This window comes from Quercus lobata, chromosome 1 (assembly GCF_001633185.2).
Source record: "Quercus lobata isolate SW786 chromosome 1, ValleyOak3.0 Primary Assembly, whole genome shotgun sequence".
NCBI lineage: Eukaryota > Viridiplantae > Streptophyta > Magnoliopsida > Fagales > Fagaceae > Quercus > Quercus lobata.
In genome coordinates this window covers 36,270,085-36,297,018 of record NC_044904.1, presented here as the reverse complement: position 1 = coordinate 36,297,018, position 26,934 = coordinate 36,270,085, and the positions used below count along the sequence as shown (strand labels likewise).

The following is a 26,934-nucleotide window of genomic DNA, read 5'->3' as shown; positions in this document are numbered from 1 at the left end:
TATTATGCATCAATCAAAATAGTCCATGTCAACAATAGATGCATCATCTATTTACTGAACATACTTCTTGACCCTCCAAACCACAACTCCCAAAATTCCCCCATGAGACTCATGAGCTTGGATCATGAGCCAAAAATGGGATTATGTGCTATGAGCTTGAACCATGGGTTTTGACGCATTTTTGTGTAAATATAGGCTCTTTTTGAGTTTTAAAAAAGATTTTCCTAAAATCCATGATAATGTTGACGTGGTGCAGGTTGCCAATAAAATAAAGCCATGTGGTGTGAAAATTTATCCTCAACAATAGTTTAATTCAATTGGAGCAAAAAATGAGTTTGTATTGTCACTCTTCAAAGATAGTTTATGTTTTGCGTAAATAAATTTTGACAAGTTGATAGTTTATGTTTTGCGTAAATGGATTTTGACAAATTGATAGTTTAATTCAGTTGGAGCAAAAATGAGTTTCCATTGTCACCCTTCATAGAACTTATTTGATCGAAAATGGAAAAAAAAAAATCCAAAAAATGATTGTCATGAAAAAAACAGATTTCCAAAAATATAACCATTCTCGAAGGAAAAAAAAAAAAAAAACTCCATTAAGAAAAGCCTAGTTTAAAAAAATATGACCGTTATAATAAGATGATTATTTAAAAATGACGGTTAGAAACAAATAATAAAGAAAGATTAAAAAATAATATTTAATTAAAGTGATAAAAGAATAGAATTTGAGATGTTAAGTGTGTTGTAAAGTGGTATGCTATAATAGATAAGGACAAAACTTAGGTACAGTACCTTGAGTGTTGTTATTTAAGTTCACCTCTTAAAATTCAATTATGTGGCTATTTAACTAAAAAGTACACTTTCATTCCATGAAAAAAAAAAATCATAAGACAAAATCTTAAGAGGAGAACCTAAAGAACAATACCTAAGTCTTATCTAATAAATAAAGTAACTTTTGAGATAATAAAATGAGATAATTTTTAGAAACCATGCAATGCCTTTACTGTGGTTTTCTAAAACTAGGAAAATTGATTATCAGTATCTTGCAATCTAAAGTACCAGTCTAGGAAAATTGTGGACCCGGTATTGTTAAATATAAATATGTTGGAAAACTATGAAGGGGGAGAATGATAATTTAATATGGGCATAGTCACCAAATCCAAAAACGGCGAGACAGAGAGTTGCTATTTTTGACTTTGCAGCTTTCTGTCAAGGACTCAAGGTACTATTTTATTTATTTAATTTTTTTTTTTTTTGGAGAAGCAGTCAAAGTATTATTGATTGTAACGTATCCATTCATCGATGGCAATTGAACGGTTAGTAAAGTTACTTTGACGTTTAAGGTGCAAACATCAGATAAGTCAACTGGATCCAATTGACCCTTTTTTTTTTTTTTTTTTGAGAAAGTGGATCCAATTGACGTTGATTAAATTCATTGGACCTTCTCTTAGTAACCATCTTATATAGCACAAGCTTTTACATTGTCCCATAATATAAAATAAGCTTTTAAATGTGCTTTTTTTTTTTTTTTTGGGAGGGGTAAGGTAAGTAGATGAATAGTGCTGGTTTAGATTCCTCCGTTCAATCAAGAATTATTTTGTTTAGATAATGGGATGATTTGGACAATACTTAGGGGTTTTGTTTTCTTATTACTTTTTTTCATTTATTTAGTCACATAATTTTTTCCGTAAAAAAAAAAAAATACAAACATCAATACAGTCTCCTTTATTATAATAAAAATGGACATACAGCTGTCATAAAATGAGAATAATAATAAAAATATAACATTTTTCACAATTGTTGACACAATCTCTTATAATTGAAATAACATCACTTTTTATATTGGTTTACCAGTGATCTCATCTTTATTATGCATCAATCAAAATAGTCCATGTCAACAATGGTTTTTTCTATATCCAAGGTCTATTATTATAGAAATACATGTGAGCCTTTATCATTGCTCACTCTGAGAATCAATTATTAGTGACAGAATTGCTCTCTTCTCCCTCTTCAACATTTTGATACTTGTATAAGCAAGCACACACCAAGAAATAACCAAAGTTGACCACTCCCCCCACAACTAACAACCAATACATATTATCTAGCCTCCCATTATTTATATTATTTGGTAACCATCCAGTGATCCTTTGGACAAGATCAATCAAAACCGTGCTCATATAAAAAGAAATCCCTATAATCAAAGCAATCATCGCAGTTGATGTACTTTTAAGTGAAGTAGGAAATTCTTGATAATATAATGCAACTTGTCCTGGGAAATGAAATGCTTCTCCAATGCCAACCAAAACTAGTTGTGGAATTAGCCACAAGGCCAACATGGGCACTATGGCCCCAGGCTGGCCTTGGAGATGGTGGGCTCGGGCTATTTTGAGCCGCTTCGATTCCACTAGTGCCGAAGTAGCCATACTTAGAATGTTTAGCACATGACCTAGTCCTATCTGTTGGAGGGGCGTAGGAGACCTATGAGTCAGCTTTTTCCACATTGGAGATAACAATCGATCAACGATTGTAAGAAAAATGGCTGAGGAGATTAGGCTTATGACTAGGATAGATCCAGCAGGAATTTGGAAATGAGGCCCAAGGTGTCGGTCCATGGTTAAAGCTTGGATTACTGTCAAGCTGAGTTGAACTCCTATTGGGGTACCTAAAAAAATACTTGATGACCATAATGGGAAAATCCTAAAAAGGGTTTTGACATCTTCTACTTGTTGTACTGTGCATATTTTCCAAGGTTTTGCAATTAAACCATCCGATCCAACATCTCCATCTGTTTTAAGTGCGGCACGATTAAGGAACCTGCATCAAAAGTGTGTTTAAGTAGTTTTGTTAGTTGAATAAAGTTTTGGCTTATAAAATTTCTGTCAGACTATCATTATGTCAAATGAATTATCAAACATAAGAATTCAAATGATCTCCATGTGCTTACAAATTTATATTTCAAAATACTAATGGTCATTATAAGTAGATAAAAAAAATATAGAGTTCATTAAAAATTGAACACTAAATGGACATGGTGTTCAAGACTAAGAATACTAAGTGTGTGTTTGGGTTGGACTTTAAGTTGCGTTGCGTTGCGTTTCTGTTTTTTTTTTTTTTTTTCACGCGTTTTCATTTGGAGTATTGCGGTTACTGTTCAATGAACAGTAACTGCAATTGTTGACTTTTGCAGTGAACAGTGCATATATACACTGTTCACGGACCCACAAATTACACTTTTTATCAACTTTTTCATTAAAAATAGGTCTCACGGTACTATTCACATATTTAAAAAATATTTTGCTACAGTGTTTTCAGTTTTAAGTTTTCAGTTTCAGCAAAATAAGTTCTATCCAAACAGACCCTAAATTTCATTCAAAATTCTGATGTTGCAATAATTATATGTCTTATGCATTCAATTCAATAGATGCATCATCTATTGTACAATATATGAACTCTATAATCGTGTGAGATCTACAAACTATCAGAAATGAATGTATATATTAGATGCACATGATACTTTTCCCTTATTGCACATGTCAAGTACTAGAGGTAGTTATAGGTAATATTGATGATTGTAAAGTGGCCAAGTTTTCAAATAATAATAACTAAATTTCAATTCATCCCAAAAAATAAAGAACGACTCAACTTCCTACCTGAAGCTCTTTTTGGGTGTTGCGGTTGCAGCTATTTCTGTGATTCCATCATGTCCGTAGTAGTAATCCTCGATTTTGGATGAGTGCTGCAGCTTCCATTTCTGAATAGTGGCAACAATAACACGAACTATGCCTGTGAATGGACTCCCTTGTGGCTTATCATGAAAGTAGAAACGGTTTCCCGATAAGAGAAAGGCCAAGCCAATGAAATTAGCAATCGCACATAGGCCAAATCCCCATTTCCAACTTACGTTACCTTGAATGTAGACAATGGCTGTGCCGCTTACCACAGAGCCAATATAGAAAGTGAAGAAAAACCAGTTAAAAAAAATCCCTTGATCCTTGGGTTTATTAAATTGATTTGCTCCCATAGTTGCTACGGTAAACCGTGTACCTCCAGATCCAATACATGCTAGGGCTAAACTTGTGTATAGGATCGCATATTGGAGTTTTGAGGGTGGTGTGCATAAGCTTGATCCATTATCACATGGCTGAGGTCTCAAGGAATCAAGTGCTGAAGTCAAGGTTAAGAGAATTATACCCTGCAAAGGTAAATGGTTTAGATGTTAAGGATGCAGGTTCCTTTTGACATTTTTTTTTTTTTTAATTTTTTGAAAATTGATTAAAAATAATTTATTTATATATATATATAGATATATAGAGAGAGAGAGATAAATGAGCCTTTAAAAAGCTATGCATGAATAAATTAATAAAAAATCTTAAAGGAAAATGTTTTGCCAAAGAAACACTCAAGTTTACAAATTGAGTACTAGTTAATCGTAAATGGAAAGGAAACTAGAGACTTTTACGACAACCACTCCAATCCTATTAATTATTATAACCCCACCATCATTGTCTCAAGCAGGCCTATAGCCACAACTCTACAACACCATCTGCAACAACTCTTATCATCATCGCCTCTAAGGACACCACTCCACAATCACCAACATCATCACCGCCACTACCACACCACACCACCTATGCTACTATCACCACCACCATCACTTACACCACATCAGTATTGCCCTCATTACTACAACCGTCACTTTTATGTCTATATAAAATATTAATAATTTTTTTGCGAGTAAAACAATATAAATTATTTTTGGAATTGCAACCAAATTCATCATTTGTTTTTTAAAATATCTTTTGCCAATAGAAACAAAGCAATAAGTTCGTGTTCTTCAATATTTGTTTAGGAAAGTAAAAGAATATGAAGTTCAATCACATCCTCATTACTTGGAAAAGATATAGAAGAGGATCAATTTTTATATCTACCAAATAATGAAATCATCTGTCAAAGTAAGCTTGCAAACACACAAAGAACATAAGCTATTCACAGTCGAGAGAAAAATATCTATCAATCAATTATATTGAAAAATTAAATATAACTCGAGATAAACTCACGACAGATAGTCTAGCAAGCAAACTACACACACACAACAGACATGCATCTTGCAAGTTGCAACACAGTAAAGAGTATTACCAGCAAAGAGATACAGGCAGAAACTGCAGCAACAGAGAAAGTACCAAAGAAAGAGTCAGCAACAATTGCTCCAATGACCGGAAACAAATTGGTGCAACCATTCGATATGTTGTAAATCTGAGCTGCGTTTATGCTTTTCACATTGAACACCTGAATCAGATATACGATCAGGTTTGATATCCATCCTGCGCCTCCAAGTGTGAATCCCGCCGTCGCGCCTGGTTGATATAAATATTAGAAATAAGAAACATATTGATCCAACAAATTCTATGTGTTTTAGAGAGAGAGAGAGAGAGAGAGAGAGAGAGAGACCAATGATGAAGGGGAAGGTGATCCAACCACCACGTTTGCTACCGGAGCTGCATATTTGGGCTTCTCTACCTCCCATATTGCAAGTCAACTGTTAATTTCATACGAGATTGTCGTTTTTGCTACCTTGTTATATCTAACAAAACAGTAAGAATATAAATGTTCAAATTTCTGTTGGACAAATCTTCACTCCTTGCCAAAGAAAAAGATATAAAAAATCAAAGCGTGGCCTACCGAGGTTTTCAAAGACCAGGAAAATGTGAAATGATTATCAGTATCTTTTACTATAATGTTCCAGCCTACCTACAAATCACATTCTTAATTGCCACTCAGAAAGGCACACTATAGTTTATCGGTGCAAATTAAGCACGCTTGCCATAAGCGATATTAACGAGGACACGATATATTGCTTAATATATTGGAAAATTATAATTTAATAAGGGCATATATAGTCACCAAATTCAAACGGAGAGAAAGGGAGATGCCAGCCAAGTCCACCATTGACTTTGCAGTGATCATGGTACTATTGACTGTTAGTTATCCATATTCATCAAGAAAGCAATTGAATAGTTAGTAAAGTTACTTCGACAATTACGGGGCAAACACCAGATTTGTCTACTGGATCATCCAATTGAAGTTGATTAATTCCATTGAACCTGCTTTTAGTAACCATCCTAGATAGCACAATTTCTTATGTGTTCCCATAAAAACATATAAAAAGTAAAAATTAAAATAAAAGGTGTTCAGAAAAATTCTATATATATGTAAATAAATTTTATCAAGTATAACGGAAACACAACTACGTAAGAACACAAGATTTATGAAAAATCATTTCTTCTTAAAAGAAAAAATCATGGGACAACTTTAAATAATTTCATTATATTAATTATTAAATAGAGATTACAACGTTTAGAGATACAATTTAGAGTAAAAAATAACTCTCTTTTTCTTTTTACTCACTATGTATATCTCTCACTTATAATTTTCTCTTACTCTCTGTGTTTTTCTCTTTTGCTTACTCTCTCTCACGTAGTTCTTCAAAGATTGCACACTATCCTCACTCTCTATGGACTGCATAGTTCACACCCAAATGACTGAATGAATTCACTTTATATTTCTTCAGCTTTTTCTTTCTTCTCTAGCTTGTAGGACACGCACAAGACAACACACACCTCTTCAAAGCATCCACAGTAATGGAACTTAAAATTTAGCTATTTGGCAACACAAAAAGTTACTTTATCTATTTTACCTACTCACTTTACAAAACATCCAACAGCAGTGGATCTATTTAAGTTTTCAACACAATAAAATAATATATCTACTACAATAAAGTAATATATCCAGTCCAATATAATAATATCTCCACTACAATAACCAACAATCACAACCACTACAACCGCTATTGCTGCCACTACTGCCGCCACCACCGTTGCCACCCCCACTATCGTTGCCGCCAACTCTTCCACCGTCGCCGCCGCCGTCGATTCTTACACTACCGCCCCCACCACCACCGCCGCTGCTACATGATAGCAAATAATCGTCTAGTGTTAACAAATGATTTTTTTAACCCCAAATTATACTTATACATTTTTTTTTACTAAAACAATTTCTCAATTATCATGATAGCAAATAATCATCTAGTGTAACAATAATATTTTGTTTTCACCCCAAATTATATATATACAAATTTATCTTTTCACTAAAAAAATTTCTCAATCGTCATGATAGCCTATTATTGTCTAGTATAACAACATTATTTTTTTATAAACCAAATTATACATATACAAATTTATTTTTGACTAAAATAATCATCTTAATTGTCTGGAAGCAATCTTGGAACAATGTGAACTATGAAATAGAGGAACTTTAGAAGAAAACATATAAAATAGAACACATATTATAGTTGGAACAATATAGTCCATAGATTACTCACATACATAACTCAAACCAAATTACAATAAAACTCACACACTCGCACAAGTTCCTATGACTCATGCTTCTCAACATATAAAAAAGGAAGTTCCTATGACTCGCCTTGCAATTGCCATAAATGTTCAATGAGGTCCAACTGGAGTTGAGAATAAATTTCTCAGTCTCTAATGTGTCCATAACTCTCAGTGTATGCCATAAATCCATCCCTTTGTTAAGTCTCTACGTGACTCCATAAAATTAGAAACAGCAATATACTTCCAAGCAAACTAAAAGTAAAGACCAATACTGTATAAATTAGAAAAAAAAAAATGTAAACTTCCCTGCACACAGAAAATTCCCAAACTAACATTTATATCAAAACTTAAAATACTTAGAAGTATAACAATAAAACATGATTATGCATACTTAATTTGACATGTAGCTTAATGCCACTGATAAAGAAAACAACAAATTCACTTTTGAGCATCTCAAAACCAAACTAACAATTTCTCATTAAAACTAGAATTCATGATTCAAGTTTGTTTGTAAGAATTTCGAAATAAAAAAAATCAATTCCTCATAAATTAATTCCAAAGATTCACCAATCATGAAAACCAACATGCACCAAATTGTGATTTCATCACACATCATGAGCAGTTAAGACTTTACATCTTAAGAAGTGACTTACAGCCACTATATATATATAAGACAACACCAAGACTTTATTATATTTGTTGGGAAGTAACCCACCTCAGCATGTATTGTTTGCTTCAAAGAAAAAGCTGGAGCCAATGTCTCCTTTCACGGAAAATGAATAAATGCACAAACTATTTGACCAATTCTACAACTTGCCCTCATTTTCATATTTTAGCTTTTAAAGAATTTATTTATAGAACAATGACATATATATATATATATATATATACCAATCATAAAATTATTCTATAGTTTTTTATTTATTATTTACTAAAAAGGAACCAAAGCCACAACCACATGACATGTGAAAGAAAAAAAAAATCTAATAATTAACACTAGCAATCATGCAATTTGATTGAATTGTTCTTTATTTTACACAGAATCAATAGGAGATTTGAAATCAAATTCCATGCCTTGTTGAGACTATTTAAATTAAGAACCGACAATATTTTTTAACAATAAATTTCAACCCACAATATTATTTACTTGCAATTACTTACCATTGAGCCAAAATTCGTGAACTATGCAAATAAATTAGAATCAACAAACTGAAAACCAGCAAGAAGCAAAAACAGAAATAAAATAAATTGTAGAGCCTTCCCTACACACAGAAAATTCCCAAACTAACATTTAAAAATAAAAACATAAATTCCTGCAAACAGAGAAGTCCCAATACATTCCAATCCTCAGCGATTTATCATTAGATTCAACAAATATTATAAATTTATCATTCCAGTTACCCAAATAAAAAATCCCAAGCATGTAGATGAAGAAGACAGAGACAACTCACCTGAAGGCGAGTTGGGTCAGAGGTATGGATTTGCAGCGACGGTGGCGGGACAAAGAGGTGAGAGTTCAAAGGTGAGAGTTTGAGAGAGTAGAGAGCATCAAAGAAGGCCGAGATGGGTCGAAGGCGTGGATCGGCGGCAGATCAAAGGCGTGGGTCTTAGGCGTAGATCGGCGGCTTGGGGCTTGGTTCAACTTAGGAGTTTGACGAAGTGGGTTAGCTGGTGGGTCGGTGACATCGAGTTTCGGTGGGCCAGTGATGTTGAGGACGAGCCAAGCCAACGACGGTGAGACAGAGAGGTGAGAGTGTTTTGTTTGAGGGCTTGCCCATCTATATATTACTAAAAGCTGAAACGTAGCGTTTAATACTGCTGCTCTCACGTTGCGCCACATCAGCTGCCACATCATTCTTTTTTTTTTTTTCTTTTCTTTTTTAAAATATAATTTGTCCTACAATTTCAAAATGGTTTTTACAATTTTCAGCCCTATAAATGCAGCCCACTACTTATTTATTTACTTCCACTATCACCATATAATAAATTTGTATAATTAATCCAGCCCACCTTTTATTTATTTAGTTCCACTATCAAGCCCAACTCAAAACCTTTTCAGTTCAGCTTTAGATTTTTTTTTTTTCAAGTTTCTTATAATTGTTTTTAACATTTATTTTTTTAATATTTACACTTCTCCAACCTTTCTCTCTCCCTTACCATTTCATCTCCCCACTACTTCTTCAATCTTTCTCCCTCCCTTACCTTTTCATCTCCCCACTACCCTCTACATTAATATCATTTTTCCTCTTTCCCTTCATCTTCCTTTATTTTTGTCTCTTCTTATTTACATCCTCTTACTATAAATTTGTCACTATCTCTTCTATTCTATGCATAGTTTTCACTCACAGAAAAAAGGTTCCCTCTCTCTCTCTCTCTAAACTTTTTGGTGGATTTTTTAATTTTTCTTGCATCTCTACTTTGGGTTGATAATTTTTATATTCTTTAAAACTCTATTTTAGGTTAATGCGATTTAGTTTTGTTTTTTAAATTGTGATTTAGTTTTTTTTTTTTTTTTAAATTGTTGTTGTTGTTTTTTATTTTTTATTTTTTATTCTCTTTGATTGTTAAATGTTATCATATTGCATTCTAAAAAATTAAATATAGCATATAAAAATATAATATTATTCTATTACATAACATGATTTAGATAATTTGGTATTTATTCTGTTACATAGCATAATTTTTTATAGTGCTCAATTTAGATGTTAAACTATGAGACTTTACTAACTTTTGTTTATTTTCTAATCCTTTGTGTTGGAAAAAGTACTCTTAATAGTTGTATTCGAAGTACTCTATAATGCCATTTATTTAAAGAAAAGCAAAGGTTAGCCAAATGAAAATAATTGGATAGGTGACAAATTTTAACTTTTGCAATTTTATTTTTATTATTATTATTTTATAACAATGCATGTATAGAAATTTAATTCTTAGATTTTTCTAATAATTGTTTATTTGATAATATGTTTTGGGCGGCCGAAATTATAATTTCTATAAAGAAATAACCTTAATAGATTATCAAAACAAAATTTTATCCTAATATTGGTTCAATTAATCATTGTTAAGTTTTATTAATTTTTTTAGTTTACGTTTTTTTGGTATTTTGGATTGTTCCTATATTATATTTATGATTGTTCCTATAATAAATAAAAATATAATTATGAAATACATTACTCATTATTAGATTAATTTAAATTGTAATTTTTTTTTTAATAAAACCACTAAAAAAATAATTATCACGTGTAACGCGCGGGTTCGCGGCTAGTTGGAGAATAAAAGAATAGAAAAAAACAAAGGAACAAATATTATTTTAATCAGTTTTGGAGAATAAAAAATGATTTTTTCTTTTTAGCTCTCAGTTACAGTGCACAGCCATATATAGTTGTGCACTGTAGCAATGAAGGTAAAAATTTTACCTTTAGCTCCACTATTGCAACCCTCTTCTTTATATGTAGTGGTGCTTTTTAGCTTTTTAGCTTTTTAGCACCACTATTGCTGGTGCTCTCATAAATGTTGCTTGACTTTTGTGCATAATAATAGATAAAAAAGATATCTTCAATTCTTCTTTTTGGCAAGCTTCTCCAGCAGACTCATTTCAAGAGCCTTGACAAGAGTGTGGGCTAGACCCATGCTGCAATGCACCCAACAAGAAGTAGATGAGGAGTGCTGAAAGTAAGGGCCCGTTTGGTAATGTTGTTTTAGTAACGTTGTTTAAGTGTTATGAAAATACGTGTGGGTGAAAAAGTGTTGTGGAAATACATGTTGTATTGTTTAAATAACAAAAAATTGTTGTCTAAACAACACTAACAAACATGCCCTAATTTACTGGTTTAGAATCCTCCATTCAATCAAGCATTCTTTTGTTTTGATAATGGGATGATATGGATAATACTTAGGGGTTTTGTTTTCTTATTACATTTTTCATTTATTTAGTTGCTATTTTTTCCCCAAAAAATAAAATAAAATACAAACATCCACACAATATCTTTTATTGTTCACAATAAAACTTGACATACAGTTGACATTATTTGTTACAATTGGAACAACATTAATTTTATCTTGATCAATTACTAATCTCACTTTTATTATAAACTAATCACAACGATCCATGTCAACATACAATTATGAAAAATATTTTGCCTTAGGCCTATTACTGTACAAATACATGTGAGCCTCTAGCGTTGTTCACTATGAGAATCACTTATTAGTGCCAGAATTACTATCTTCTCCCTATTCAACATTGATATTTGTATAAGGTAGCGCACACCAAGTAATAACCAAAGTTGAGCACTCCCCCCACAACTAGCAACTAATACACATTATCTAGCCTCCCATTATTTATATTATTTGGTAACCATCCAGTGATCCTCTGGACAAGATCAATCAAAGCCGTGCTCAAATAAAAAGAAATCCCTATAATCATTGCAATCAACGCAGTTGATGTACTTTTAAGTGACGTAGGAAATTCCTGATAATATAATGTAACTTGTCCTGGGAAATGAAATGCTTCTCCAATGCCAACCACAACTAGTTGTGGAATTGTTTTGAGATTATCGTAAATGGAAAGGAAACTAGCCACTCCAATACTACTAATCATTATTGTACCACCATCGTTGTCTCAAGCGCCCCTGTTGCCACGACTCTACCTCACCATCTATAATGCCACCATCCATCACTGCCTCAACCGTCACCCACCATACATTCACCACGACTATCACCTCATCATCACCACTACCACACCACCTCTACTACTTGTAGACACCTCATTTTGTACCCCGTTAAAAAATTTTGGTCTTCGGCCCCAATGATGAGCTTGGCATATGTCAACCAAGAGCAATTAAAGAGTTCACAATAGTTTGGAAGTAATCACAATTCAAAAGAGCTCAAATCGCTTTAAAATCGCTACTGAAAAATTATATTTACTCACTATTTTGACCATAGCTTTTGATCCATAAATAAGTTTTGAGTAAAATTTATTTCATTGGAAAATAGACATCCTGGGCTTCAATTTGAACATAAAGTTTTCCTAATTTGGATTTATATTGAGTAAGTTATGGCCGTTTGAAGTTGGGTTATCAGAGTTGTCAGATTAGGGTTTTGGGGAATGCATGCATACACATGAACCAAGCATGCATATGCATGCCCCAACCATGTGTACACAGGGTCATTTCCAAAAGCCCTGAACTTCAATTTTAGGGGCCCAAAATATCATTCTTCGATATAGGCTGGCTCCTAGACCCTTGGGAACATCCAAAGACCATTAAAAAGCCTTAAAAGCCCTAATTTTAACCAAAGACCATTAAAAAGCCTTAAAAGCCCTAATTTTAACTTATAAATACTCATCTTATGTCTCCAATCAAAACCTTAGCTAGAGAGAGTTATTTTTTAGCCTCCATCTTCTCTAAAACCCTATTTTCTCTTTTCAAAACCCTAGGGCAACAACTAGCACGTTTTTTTTTACAAAGATTCAAAACCTTTTTCTAGCATAAAAAAAAGAAAAGCAAAAACTTGTTCTTAATTGGATTTCTCAAAACCTTTTCAAAACATTTTGTTCTTGAGTTGTGATTACTAACTATTTTTGTGTTCTTTAATTATTCTTGCTCTCTCAATCTAATCTTTGTGTTGTAGGTACTGTGGGGTCAGTTAAACAATCTAAAATCCGTGATTCTAAAGCAAGGTGAGCCTTTTTCCCATGATTTTTCACTTTGTTACATAGGATTCACATTAGTTTCTTAACATAGTTTTTACATTTGTTTTAAAACACCTTTTAGTCCCTACATTTTCAGGCGATTCCCATTTTTGTCCCTATATTTTATTTTTACCGCTTTAATCCTTATCCTAAAAAACGCTTCCCGTTTTGGTCCCTGTCGTTACATCAGAAACGGAGAAAGCTGACGTGGCAAACGGCAGGAATAAATAATACTAAATTAATGTCCACGTGGCCTAAATTAATAATAAAAAATGTTTTTTGGCATTAAAAAATGCCACGTCAGAATCTAAATTAAAAAAAATTAATTTATTAATTTTAACTAAATAAAAAAATTAAAAACAGAATTAAAAACTAAAAATCATATGAATTGAGATCTAACTGTGTCTTGAACAAGAACAACAAGAACACAAACCCAAACCCAAATTTTTTTTTTAAAAAAACCCAGATCTAAGGCGTCGACGTAATCTTCAAGATTGCCGGCGTATCAGTCCGATTCAAGGACTTCGAGGCAGAATTCAATGGAGGTGTCCTCCAGGCCCATGAGAATCTTGGCCTAATCCAAGATCTGGTTACGGCTGCTCCATGCCTGAGGCATAACATCCTGGATCCGAAGTCGGAGCAAATCACGCCGACTTTGCCATTGTATTTCATCATCTTCCTCTCTCTCTTGCCAATCTCGATTCTCTTGGTCCTCATTATCAGATGAGCAATCTTCGTCCTCCTCTTCATCTTCATTTCCTTCCTCTTCCTCTTTCTTGTGGTTCTGAAACTCGGTGTTGTTTGGATCTTCATCCTTTTCATTGTTATACCATCCATCAAGCTCAATCCTGAGGAAATCGTCGTCAAGCGAATGGTCATGAGGAGGAGGCAGAGGCGCATCTTCACGCGCTGCCTGCACCATCAAGCGGAGAACCTGAAGGAATTAAAAGCCGAAGGTTGGATCTGGGTTTTTTTTTTTTTTTTTTTTTTTTAATTTCTGGGTTTTTGTTCTTGGATCTGGGTTTGTATTCTTGTTGTTCTTGTTCAAGACACACTTAGATCTCAATTCATATGATTTTTCGTTTTTAATTTTTTTTATTTAGTTAAAATTAATAAATTAATTTTTTTTTTAAATTTAGATGCTGACGTGACATTTTTTAATGCCAAAAAACATTTTTTTATTATTAATTTAGGCCATGTGAACATTAATTTAGTATTATTTATTCATACCGTTTACCACATGAGTTTTCTCCGTTTCTAATGTAATGACAGGGACCAAAACGGGAAGCGTTTTTCAGGATAGGGACTAAAAACGGTAAAAATAAAATGTAGGGACTAAAATGGGAATCGCCTGAAAATGTAAGGACTAAAAGGTGCTTTGCGCCTTTGTTTTATTTGTTTTGTTTGTTGATCTTAATTCTTTTGATATGTGTTAATATTATTTTGGGCTGATTATAATCTGTTTTTGTTATTCTTGTTTTATTATTTTGGTTTTATGTAAAGCTTAACATGTTTATTTATTTTATGTTAGTTTAGTATACTTATTGATTTTTTTCTTGATTATTTGTTTATATCGCTTTGTTTTGTTTCCTTTATGTTAGTTTAGTGTTTAGGGTTTTAACATGCTTGTTTAATTTCTGTTTTAATATTTTTGTTTAATTGAATCTATAAAAATGTGATTTTATGCAGATCTGTGTTAGAGGATGTGTACGCATCATCAAGTATGCGTGCAGATGGTTTCAACCATGCGTATGCATAGTTGAGTATGTCTATGCACCCCGAACTTATATTAGGGTAAAATCTTGTTTTTATAATTTTAATCATTTTTCACATGTTCTTTGATTCTGTTTGACTCTTTTTAGGTTAATTAATTATGGTTTTTTTTTTTTTTTTTTTTTTTTTTTTTTTTTTTTTTTCATGTTTGTTTGAGTCTTTTTGCCATGTTTGGTTTATTAGTGATATTTTTCCTTTTGTGTTTACTTCATTATCAACTTTCCATGTTTAATATATATTTTTTTATTGTGTTTAATTTGTTTGCTTTTATATTGTGGTGTGATATTTAACATGTTGTGTGTGTTATTTTATTTAAGTGCATGATGTGTGTGTTATTTTATTTAAATATAGCCTAGCAACATATAATGGAGGCCGACCCATAAGCCCAACGATCTTGGGTACCTAACACCTTCCCAAACCGTACCCAAAATCCAGACCCATAATCTGGTATGCGGACCTATGAATGTAAGTGATTGGCCTAAAGGACCTAATAGGGTTCCTAAACCTAATCTAGGTGGCGACTCCATTTTTCACCCTCCGCCACAGTCCACTCCAAAGGCCAAGGCGTACTCCCTTGTGCCCACACTACTATTGCCACCATGATTACCTCCACAACATCACTATCACCATCTCCGCTACAACCATCATTACTATGCATATATAAAATATGGATTTTGTTAACAAATGCCCTACGGGTTATGGTTAAGATGCATTTAATATTTTATTAGATAATGGTGTAAACGCAAAATTTCTCAATTGCAGAAAATCAAACAATTGAAAAGAAATATGGTTTGCAAATATAAATTTGTATTAATGAATAATGAGTACAATATCTATTTCAATTCTTTTACAAAAGAATACCCTTTGATTCTATCTTCTTTGAACTTGACTTGAACAAGAGATCTTCTTGACTTTGGTTGCAAGATGGATTGAACAGTCTTCACAACAAATCTCTAGCTTTGAGCTTATTATAGATTTATTGTTCTTCAAGTCTTCGAATGTGAAGGCTCTAAGGTTGAAGTTCTTCGAGACTTTAGAGGCTTGATTCGTTGAGCTTCAAAGATTTGGGTTTGTTGAGGTTTATGGAGGCTTTTTAGCTTAATTCCAATAGAACTTCAAAGAACTCGAACAAGAGATCTTCTTGACTTTCGTTGGAAGATGGATTGAACGGTCTTCTCAATGAATCTCTAGCCTTAAGCTTGTTAGAGATTTGTTGTTCTTCAAGTTCTTCAAGCCCTTTGAATGTTCTTCAAGTTCTTCAAAGATTCTTGAGATAGAATTTCTCCAGAGCTTGGACCCCTTGAAAAATTTCTCCTCCAAATGAGAGAGGATGTCCTCTATTTATAGTGATTTTAGAGGATAAGCTCCACTTTGAATTGATATGCTTGAAAGTATGTAGTAGACTTTTGATTGGCCCAAATTCTTCTTAGAGATAATTATCTCTATTTATCTATTTTGATAAAGATAATAATTGTAAGGACCAGATTTGATATCCCAGCCTAAGGTATGAATGGACTTAGGCCCAAAAAGCCCAAAACAATGAATTTGTAGAAAATGGATTAGAAAATTGGGCTTTAGTTAACCAAAAAACAAGTTAGATAGGTTTGATGACAAAAGAATGAAAATACACAAGTGTAAACTGAAGAAAAAATGTCCTCGGTGAAGTCCGAGGACACTGGTTCTTATATAATGTTCTTAGGTAATGTTAAAAGTCTGGTTCTAGATTGCTACAGTGTTTCTTTCTTGATTTTTCCGATCCCCTTCTCTCACTCACTCCTTCTCCTTTTATACTGTCTTTCCTTTTCATCTCCACCTTCCACATGCATGCCAGACAGTCGATGTGAATACTTGTCCCATCAGCACTCCTCATAAGTCCTTATGGTAGCTATAAGGCTAAAATTCACTGTTCAGGCATCACCATCACATTAATGCGGCCAGAGAGTTAACTGCAGTGCATTTAATGCGGAGGAAGCAGCTTTCTCATAAGATATTTTAGGACTCCTCCCTATTTGATGTCACTATAATACTTGTCTGCTCCAATTGAATTTCCGGGATCATCACTCTTATTGATAGACCATTTCTTAGGACCTCGTCTTTGTCTAACCGAGGACGCATTCATCCTCGGCACACTCTCTTGAGCCATTATGACCAAAACCAACCTTTTAATTCATCAACACAGTTTTTTCTCACGAAGACTTCTCTTCCTCGGGCAGATCTTTGTCCTCGGCTTGGGCCATAGGCCCAATATACAAATAGATAATGAACTCTTGGGCCCAAGAGCCCTACAATAGCCCCTAGAGATTCTTCTTTTTGGCTCCTCAGGAAGAAAGGAGGATTTTGATGTCTCTATATTAGCTCCGTGCCCATTTCGTCCTTCCTCTGCTTATGAAGACGCCTTTTTAACTACCCAAGACACGCTCCTAGCGCCGCAGCATTCGAGATATGTCCTCATTAAATTCTTATGGCTCTTTATCCCCCACATTCTACGGCGTGATGCAAATCCAACAGTTGAGGGCTTTGCTGGGAATCAAGCAGGAATTTTCCCGCTCTCTGCTCTCTCCTTGGTATAAATACCGCTCAAATCAAACCTTCGTTTTACTTTTAGCATTCACTTAGCTTTAATACACATACATTGAATCTACCAACCTTCCCATTTCACTCGGGATCCTACAAATACCAAAAGTCTATCCGAGGAGACCCTCCTTATTTCTGTAAGTTTTCACAAATCTCTACACTTTATTTTTCCATATATTTTTCTGTTTTTCATACATTTCCTCTTCTCGGCCCTCTTTTCTCCTTCCAACCTTTCAAGTTCCCTCTAAACTCTTCTAGAAATGAGTAGATTTAAGAGTCTGGTAGACTCCGAAGAGGGGATAGAAAACTTTAGGGCTCGTTGTAGGATCCCCTCTGGAGTAGGCATTAGGTACTGTAAAGAGGGTCAATGGCACAAGGATAGGTAAGCTGGGGAGGTAGTAATCCCGATGATTACCTTCATAAAGGGAGGGATGAAAATCCCTATGGGTGGAGTCACTAGAGACTACCTTAGAGCTCATAGGTTGGCTCCCACTCAGTGTGCCCCTAATATGTTTAGGATTTTAGGTTCTATAGATGCCCTTAACGAAAAGATGGGTTTAGGTCTAACCCACCACGATGTCAATTAGGTCTATAACCTTCACCATCTAAAGGAGCAGGGGTATTACTTGAAATCAAGGTATCTTGAGGTTAGGCTCATCCAATGCCTTCCTGAATCCAACAAGGGGCTGAACAAAGATTTCTTGATTGTGTCAGGGGAATGGAATGATGGTCTCCCTTGCCCACCGAGAAAGGGGCAACCAAGTGGGGTACTAGGTCTAGGGTGCTTATTTATAAGTTCTTTCTTTTCTTTTGGTTTGTTGTATTTTCACATTTGATGAAATTCTATTTTCCTGATGAATTTGCAGATAAACTCACTGCTGAGCCGAACCTCAACCTAGTCAACAAGGAGAGTTTAGATAAAATACTCAGAGTTGAGGTCTTTGTACACGACGATGGCCAACTACGAGTGGCTCACCTAATCTTAGGGTACAAGCTGATCTCGTCCGACTTTCAGGCACCGAAGTGCGTAATCAGAGCCAAAGACCCTTGTCTTCATCGCATAAGCGTAGCTGTCCCCGGCTTTCTCCTACCCGAGGGCACTCTCGTTCTAGAAGGCACCTTCTCCACTCAACCCCTCCCAAAAGGTGACTTCATCACTCAATCAATCCCGGAGGGCATTCCCAAATTAACTCTTCCATCCCAACACACAACTGGTGAATCCACTTCCTCTCAACCTACCAACAAAGAAGAAGGCGAGGAAGAAGAAGAAGAAGAAGAAAAAGAGGCTGTAGATGTCTCAGACTCAGATGACATCTACGAGGTTTTCAACCAGCCTCCATCTCTTATGACAACAACCAGTGACCTCGGCCAATTTTCCCAACTCCAATCCAGTGACATTGAAGGAGCAGTTACCTCATCAGACGAGATGGGGATTCAACGGAAGCAGAGGTCGACCCTACAAGAATTGCTAGAATCCCTGCCGAGGAGGGATGCTACCGAAAAGTCAGCACAGACAAAGCTCCCACTTTTTCCACCAGTTCCGACCCACCGATTTGACCCTGCCGACCACAAGAGGAAGCAGGAGGAAAAAGGAAAGGAGGTGATGGAGATAGGGAAAAACATTCCCCCCAAAAAAGTTGAGCCCTAGAGGGGGGAAAAGCAGCAAAGACGCTTACAAACGAGGTCAGCCACTGAGGTGGAGAGGAGGGGTGACCATGAAGCTGCAGCCCCAGTTTGGGCCCCACACATGGAAATGGATGGGGCTCTCTTACACAATGATGCCTCCATTCAAGATTTCCAGTAGGGCATAACTAGGTATGTAGCAAACGCTGTGGAACAAACCCTACTTCTTCCTAAGGATATGGCTGACCTCAGGTCTCTGAGGCAGCACGAAGTTTTCCTCTGACTAAAAAGGGACTTGGCCATGGTAATTGTTTTAGCTTAAGTTTGTTTTTGTTTTTGTTTTTTTTTAACTCCTCTTCCTTTTCAGGCCATCCAAGCCACCTTTAGGGCTGAGGAGATGGTCAACTCCTCTCACCAAAAAATGAAAGAGGAAGAAGGAAGGAGGATAGCAGCTATGGATGCCTTCCATGTGGCTGAGAAAAGCAATAAGGACCTAAAGGCTAAGCTGGTCGAGGAGGAAAAACAAAGAAAATACGCCATGGCCGCCTTAAACAATGTTGAGAAGCAGGCCGAAAGTCAGTGGTTACTTCTCTGCAATATCGAGGATCAATTGGCCGCCTCCAAGGAACAGATAGCTGCCCTAAAGAAAAAATTGGAGGAGGTTGAAAAGGCCAAAGATCAAGCCGAGAAGGCTAAGGAGGAGGCGGAGAAGGCTCGGGAGGAGGCACAACAAGAAGGATTTAACATTGAAGTGCTCAAGACCGAGGAAGCCATTAGGGCTGAGGTCCCAGGGGTGTGTAGGATTTATTGTGCCCAAGTATGGGATGAAGCCCTCAACCAAGCTGGGGTTGAGGCTTCTTTTATGCTTAGGAAAGTAGAAAATATCTACTACCCCTCAACCATCTGTGCTTCCTCTTTAAGCAACTCTAAGACAGATGTCCCACCTGAAGTGGCAGATCCTGGAAAAGGCAGCCCCAACAAGGTCCCAGCCCCTCCTGGTAGTCCTCCAAAAATGGCCAAGCAGACTGGGGCAGACGAAAATGGAGCCGAGGTGACCAAGGAGTTTGCCCTTGATGCCACCGTGCCCCCAGCTGCTCCCCAAGACCCTTCCAAAGATAAAGAGGATACCCGAATGGAAATTATTTTAGCAAGCCTCCCAATTCCGGCCAAGGGTGACTTTAAGGGAGCAGACCAAGGATCTTCAGAGGTTGCAACTTAGCAAACCAAGGCCCCTCCTCCAGGAAAAATAGTAATAAAAAAGAAATAGACTTAAGGTTGCTCTTTTCTTTTTCTTTCTTTTGTTTTGTTTGGCAATTTCTGTTTTGGTTTTCATAATTTGTAACCAAGTTGCCATTTTGTACTCAATCCGCCTTGTTTTAGGGCTTTTGTTAATGAAAGTTATGGAAAATTCTCTTACCTCTATGATTCTTATGCAAGTACTAATATAATTTCTATCTTGTCTAGTACTCAATATGTTTATAGGGTCAAAGGGAGTGAAATATACTAAGTTCATAATTTGGGCCAAGCATAATTCTAATTTCAAGAACATACACAATGTTGCAGTATGCACATAGGTTTAAAACTACTTCGTGCCTTACTCATTAACAAGTTTATGGGGCCAAAGGCTTAGCCAACTTTTAAACAGATACAAGAATGCCTGTAAATGCTTTATATGACGCTCATGAACATCTAATTGAGACTCTTATTGCAGTGAAAATCATTGATGATTGGAATGATTTCACCTGATATTAAAGTAATCAATAAGTAATACTAACTTACCTAAGATGCGTAGTCCCAAAAGTCTATAATAACGAAGGCCTTTCCTATATCAATTTACCCAGGGTACGTGGTCCGAGGAACCAGGCATGACCAAGGTTTTGTTTAATGCTTAGAAAGATGTCATAAATTAACAAAGTATGTGGTCCGAGGAGTCAGACATAGCTAAGGTTCTGTTTAACACTTAGAAAAATAACTCAACATATCAATTTACCCAAGGTATATGGTCCGGGGAGCCAGGCATGACCAAGGTTCTGTTTGATACTTAAATTGATGTCAGGAAGTATTAACTTACCCAAATTAGATGGTCCGAGGATCCAGGCATAGCTAAGGTTCTATTTAATACTTAGAAAGACATCCTAAGGTGTTAATTTTACCCAAGTATGTGGTCCGAGGAGCCAGGCATAGTTAAGGTTCTGTTTAACACTTAGAAAAATAACTTAACATATCAATTTATCCAAGGTATGTGGTTCGAGGAGCCGGGCATGACCAAGGTTCTGTTTGATACTTAAATTGACGTAAGGAAGTGTTAATTTACCCAAAGCAGATGGTCCGAGGATCCAGGCATAGCTAAGGTTCTGTTTAATATTTAGAAAGATATCCTAAGGTGTTAATTTTACCAAAATATGGGGTCCGATGAGCCAGACATATCTAAGGTTCTGTTTAACACTTAGAAAAATAACTCAACATATCAATTTACCCAAGGTATGTGCTCTGGGGAGCCAGGCATGACCAAGATTCTGTTTGATACTTAAATTGATGTCAGGAAGTATTAATTTACCCAAAGCAGATGGTCTGAGGATCCAGGCATAGCTAAGGTTCTGTATAATACTTAGAAAAATAACTCAACATATCAATTTACCCAAGGTATGTGATCCAGGGAGTCAGGCATGACCAAGGTTCTATTTGATACTTAAATTGATGGTAGAAGACATAACGTACAATATAAACCCAAATTGGGTAAAGAGAACTTTCATTAATAATAATACATTCTCAAGTTATTTACATTCCAGGAGCATGGTACAGCCTTTTCCTCTAGATCTTCTAGATAATATGCACCTATTCCGACCACCAAGGTGATACAATATGGCCCTTCCCAGTTAGGACCCAATTTTCCCCATGCTGGGTTCTTTGCGATTCCTATAACTTTTCTCAAAACCAAGTCTCCAACTGTTAGTGGCCTCAGCTTTACGTTTGCATCATACCCCTGTTTGAGCTTGTATTGGTAATAAGCCAATTGGACCATGGCACTCTCTCTATGCTCTTCAATTAAGTCTAAGCTTTTCTCCAACAGCCCATCATTGCTGCCCGGAGTGAAAGAACTTGTTCTCAGCGTAAGGAATTTGGTTTCTAAAGGAATAACAGCCTCATAAGTCATTGAAAATGGGGTTTCCCAGAAGTAGTCCAATATGTCCACAGGACGTGTGGCAACTCTTACACCCATTTTCCTTTTGCGTCGTCCAATCTCTTTTTAGGCCCCCCTACTATGACCTTATTGACAGCCTCGGCCTGTCCATTCCCTTGTGGATAGGCCGAAGTGGAATACCTGTTCTTTATTCCCAGATCGCAACAGTATCTTCTGAAGGCTTTACTATCAAATTGAAGTCCATTGTCCGAGATGAGGGTGTGTGGGATTTCAAATCTTGTGACAATGTTTTTCCAAAAAAATCTTTTGGCATCCACGTCCCTGATATTTGCCAATGGTTCGGCTTCAACCCACTTGGTGAAGTAGTCTATGCCGACCAACTGATACCTCTTATTCCTTGTTGCCTTAGGGAAAAAGCCTACAATATCCAACCCCCACTAAGCAAAAGGCCAAGGGTTGGATAGAGAGTTGAGGATTCCTCCTGGTTGATGAATGTTTGGTGCAAATCTTTGGTATTGGTCGCACTTCTTCACATATTCCTAGGCTCCTTTCTGCATATTCGGTCACCAATAACCTTATGTGAGGGCCTTGTGAGATAAAGATTTGCCCCCCGTATAGTTTCCATAAATCCCTTCATGTAATTCTTCCAAGAGCAGCTCAACTGCTTTAGGGTGTACGCATAGCAGGTATGGGCCAGAGAAGGATCTTTTGTACAACTTTGATCCTCAGACAGCTAAAACCGAGGAGCTTTTCTTCATATCTTGTCGGTTTCGAACTTACTCTCAGGCAGGACATCGTCCTTAAGGAATACCACAATAGGGTCCATCCAGCTAGGCCCCACCCTTATTTGGTGAACATGGACCGCGCTTCCCTTTTCCTCTGTAGGTTTGCATAAGTCCTCCACGAGGATTACCCTAGGTAAACTCTGAGCTGAGGAGGTTGCCAATGTGGCAAGAGAGTCCGCATGGGTATTTCTACTTCTAAGGACTTGTGAAAAATTGAAAAAACTCAAATCCAGAATGTAAATGTCTAACTTGGCTCAAATATCCCTACATTCTAGGGTCTCTAGCTTCCAATTCGCCCGGGACTTGGCCTACAACTAGCCTTGAATCGGAGAATATTTCCACTGCTTTTCCACCCATCTTTTGAACCATGGTCATCCCTATCAACAGAGCTTCATACTCAGCCTTATTGTTCGTAGCTGAGAATTCCAATCTCAAGGACTTTTCAATTATGATCTTTTCTGGAGATATCAAAATGAGTCCCACTCCAGATCCTTTGTGATTAACCGCATCATCAATGTAGACCTTCCAGGACAAGGGCTCTTGCAAGGAGATTACACCAACTGATTTTGCATCCATGTTTTGCTCCTCTAATTTATCTTCTGATGGGGTTTCGGTAAACTCAGCCACCAGATCAACGAGGACATGACTCTTGACAGAGGTGCGAGGCATATATTTGATATCAAAATCCCCTAGGATCATGCTTCATTTTGCAATTCTCCCTGTGTAGTCGGCACTTCAAAGTAAAGATCTGAGTGAGAGTTGAGTCAAGACAACAACCGTGTGTGATTAGAAATAATGAGGGAGCTTACGCGTGCCATGCACCACTACCAAACTTACTGCGTGGGAGGCCACGGTGATGTAAGCAAACAAAACCTCGTCCACCTCGGGCCTAGACATAATGGGCGGTCGAGAATGGTACTCTTTCAACTACTGGAAAGCTAGGGCACACTTTTCGGTCCATTCAAATCCTTTCCATTTGTTCAACAATTGAAAGAAAGGCCTACACATGTCTGCTGATCGAGAGATGAACCGATTTAGAGCAGCAGTCATCCCAGTTAGCCTCTGGACCTCTTTGGGATTCCGAGGTGGTTGCAGATTGCTGATTGCCTTGATTTGGTCAAGGTTGACCTCAATCTCACGGTGTGTGACCATGTAACCCAAGAACTTCCCTGATCCGACGCCAAAAGAACACTTGGAAGCACTAAGTCGTAGCTTATGTTTCCTCAAGGTATCTGATGGTACCCTTGAAAGACATCCAAAAAACTCATTCAAGGATGGCCCACCATTGCGTCCACTAGCTAGTCAATCTGAGGCATAGGGAAAGGGTCCTTTGGGCAAGCTTTGTTCAAGTCTGTGAAATCTACACATATGTGCCACTTCCCAGTCTTCTTCTTTACAACTACGGTATTAGCCAGCCATTCAAGGTAAAAAAACATCTTTAATAGCCCCAGCCTGCTTAAGTTTCACCACCTCGTCTTTTACAACATTTGAGTGTTCCTTGGGCGAACGCCGAGGTGGTTACTTCCTAGGGGTGACCGATGAATTGACATTCAGACAATGGCAAATGAAGCTCGGATCCACCCCCGGAGCTTTGTAAGCATTCCAAGCGAATACATCAACGCTCTTCTTAAGAAATATCACCAACTCCTCCTTCTCCTGAGGTGGCAGTTAAGCTCCAACCTGAAAAAAAAAAACTTTTCCGGATCATCACCTACAGCGAATTTCTCTAAATCTTCACATTTGGTCTCCTCGGTTGATCCCTTTGTTGGTAATTTCAGTGACTTTGACTGCTATAAACCTTCCTTAATCGAGGCCAAGGACTCAGCTGCTGGTTGATGCAAAATTGCAGACACGAGGCACTGCCTAGCCATGGATCGGTTCCTTACCAGCTCCTCAATCCGGTCTCCGGACAGATACTTCACCTTCTGATGCAGAGATGAAGAAACAGCACCCAAGGTATGAAGCCAGGGTCTGGCCACAATGGCCGTGTAGGGGGAGTCTGCATCCACCACAATGAAGTCCACTTCCACTACCTCTGAGCCGGCCTATATGAGCAACCTAATCTGGCCCTTTGGGGTAACAAGCTTTCCATCAAAACTTACCAAAGGTGAATCGTAGGTTGTCAGGTCTCTAGGTTTCAAGTTTAGTCCTCTGTACAAGTCAGGATACATAACTTCTACACAACTGCCCTGGTCCACCATTACTCTCTTTACATCATACCCCCCTATCCTGAAGGTGACCACCAAAGCGTCATCATATGGTTGGATGGTTCCAATCTTGTCTTCGTCTTAGAAACTCAACGAAGGTCGGATTTCCAGTCTAGCCCTCTTTAGCTCGGAGTTGGGGTCCTCGACTAGTGATCTAGCTGTAGACATCACCCTGGAAGGGCGAGAACTTGTTCTCCCTGATGCAACAAAAAATGACATTGCTTGTACCTAAAGGGGGCCTTGGAGGAGCATTTCCTTGAGCCCCTGCCTTTGACTAGTCTCCTTGTCCATTGGGTCGATACAGAAATTGTTTAACCTCCCCTCTTTTACCAGTTGCTCCAGATGGTTCCACAGCGTTCGGCAGTCCTTAGTGGTATGCCTCTACTCTTGGTGATACAAGCAATGAAGGCTTTGGTTGCGCCTCAAAGGGTCTCCACTCATCTTATTCGGCCATCTGAAGTATGGCTTGTTCTTGATCTTCTCTAAAATTTGATGCACCAGTTCTCTGAATACAGTACTCACCACTTGAGGAGCTGTAGGCTCAGACTGCCTAGCAAAATCCCTTCGGGTTCCGTTATTATTGTAATGGTAAGACCTGAAATCCCTCCTCTCCTAAGGGATAACTTTTCCCTTCCCTTTATCTTGTTGCTGGTCTTTTTCAACCCTCTTATACTTGTTAATCCGATCCATGAGATGGCGTATACTGGTAACAGGCTTCCCAGTCAAAGACTTCCTTAAACCATGCTCGGTAGGTAGGCCGAGCTTGAAAGTACTGATGGCTACATCATCGAAATCACCATTTATCTCATTGAACGTCTCCCAATATCTGTCCGAATATGTTTTCAGGGTTTCTCCTTCTCTCATGGACAAAGATAATAAGGAAGCCAAAGGTCGAGGAACCCTACTGCATGTAATAAAGCAGGACCCAAACGCTTGGGTGAGTTCCTTAAAGGAATCAATGGAACCTACTCTCAAACTGTCAAACCACCTCATCGCCACAAGCCCTAGGCTGGGTGGGAATACCTTGCACATCAAGGCTTCATTCTTGGAATTTACAGCCATCATTTGATTGAAGTAGCTAACATGCTCTATAGGGTATGTTCTACCGTTATACAAGGTGAATGTTGGTTGAATGAACCGCCGAGGAAGTCTCCCTCCTTCAATCCAGCGCATGAAAGATGACTTGGAAATTTGGTTGAGTGCTTTACTCATAGTGTCATTTCCCATGCCTCCCGAAGATGAATTTCTGTTTCTACATTCATGGCAGTAGTCTTCATCATATGAGAAAAACTTGCTGGGGTGAGTCCTTGACCTCTGTCTATAGTCTGCGTCCTTCTCATCATCGGAAGAGTAATCAGAGTTGGAAAGAGCTCGCCTTCTGCATTTGGTGTAAGCTTCTCTTTAGATGATCAATTTCCTTTTGCATGTTTCTGGCATTCTCCTCATGAGAGACGTGGCTTTTACCCCGAGATTGACTCTTATTGGTGTGGGTAGTATGTACACTTCCCTCCTGGTCTCTCCTTCGCTCAAGTTCATGGAAATGATCTTGACATTAAGACCCTATGGATTTTGCTTGGTTTGGACCTAAACTTATCATCGTTGAACATCAAACTCACTATTGCACCTGTAATTCCCACAAACGGTGCCAATTGTATGGACTAGATTTGATATCTCAGCCCAAGGTATGAATGGACTTAGGCCCAAAAATCCCAAAACAATGAATTTGTAGAGAATAGGTTAGAAAATTGGACTT

General features: G+C 37.1%; 2 protein-coding genes and 1 pseudogene across 2 annotated transcripts; all 3 read right to left on the bottom strand.

Annotated features, from left to right (window-relative positions):
- Window positions 1–1,830: 1,830 nt before the first annotated feature.
- Window positions 1,831–5,837, bottom strand: LOC115988817 (protein NRT1/ PTR FAMILY 2.3-like). The gene is made up of 5 exons (XM_031112434.1): window positions 5,680–5,837; window positions 5,449–5,581; window positions 5,137–5,354; window positions 3,651–4,192; window positions 1,831–2,814 (listed from the first exon to the last, which is right to left on the bottom strand). The coding sequence occupies exons 2-5, from the start codon at window positions 5,522–5,524 to the stop codon at window positions 1,974–1,976; spliced, it is 1,677 nt and encodes a 558-aa protein (XP_030968294.1). The 5' UTR covers window positions 5,525–5,581; window positions 5,680–5,837; the 3' UTR covers window positions 1,831–1,973.
- A 5,860-nt stretch (window positions 5,838–11,697) lies between these two features.
- Window positions 11,698–14,017, bottom strand: LOC115953205 (annotated as a pseudogene).
- Window positions 14,018–25,793: 11,776 nt separating this feature from the next.
- Window positions 25,794–26,408, bottom strand: LOC115953199. Its single transcript, XM_031070734.1, has one exon. It carries the CDS (start codon window positions 26,406–26,408, stop codon window positions 25,794–25,796), a length of 615 nt encoding a protein of 204 aa, XP_030926594.1.
- Window positions 26,409–26,934: the final 526 nt, after the last annotated feature.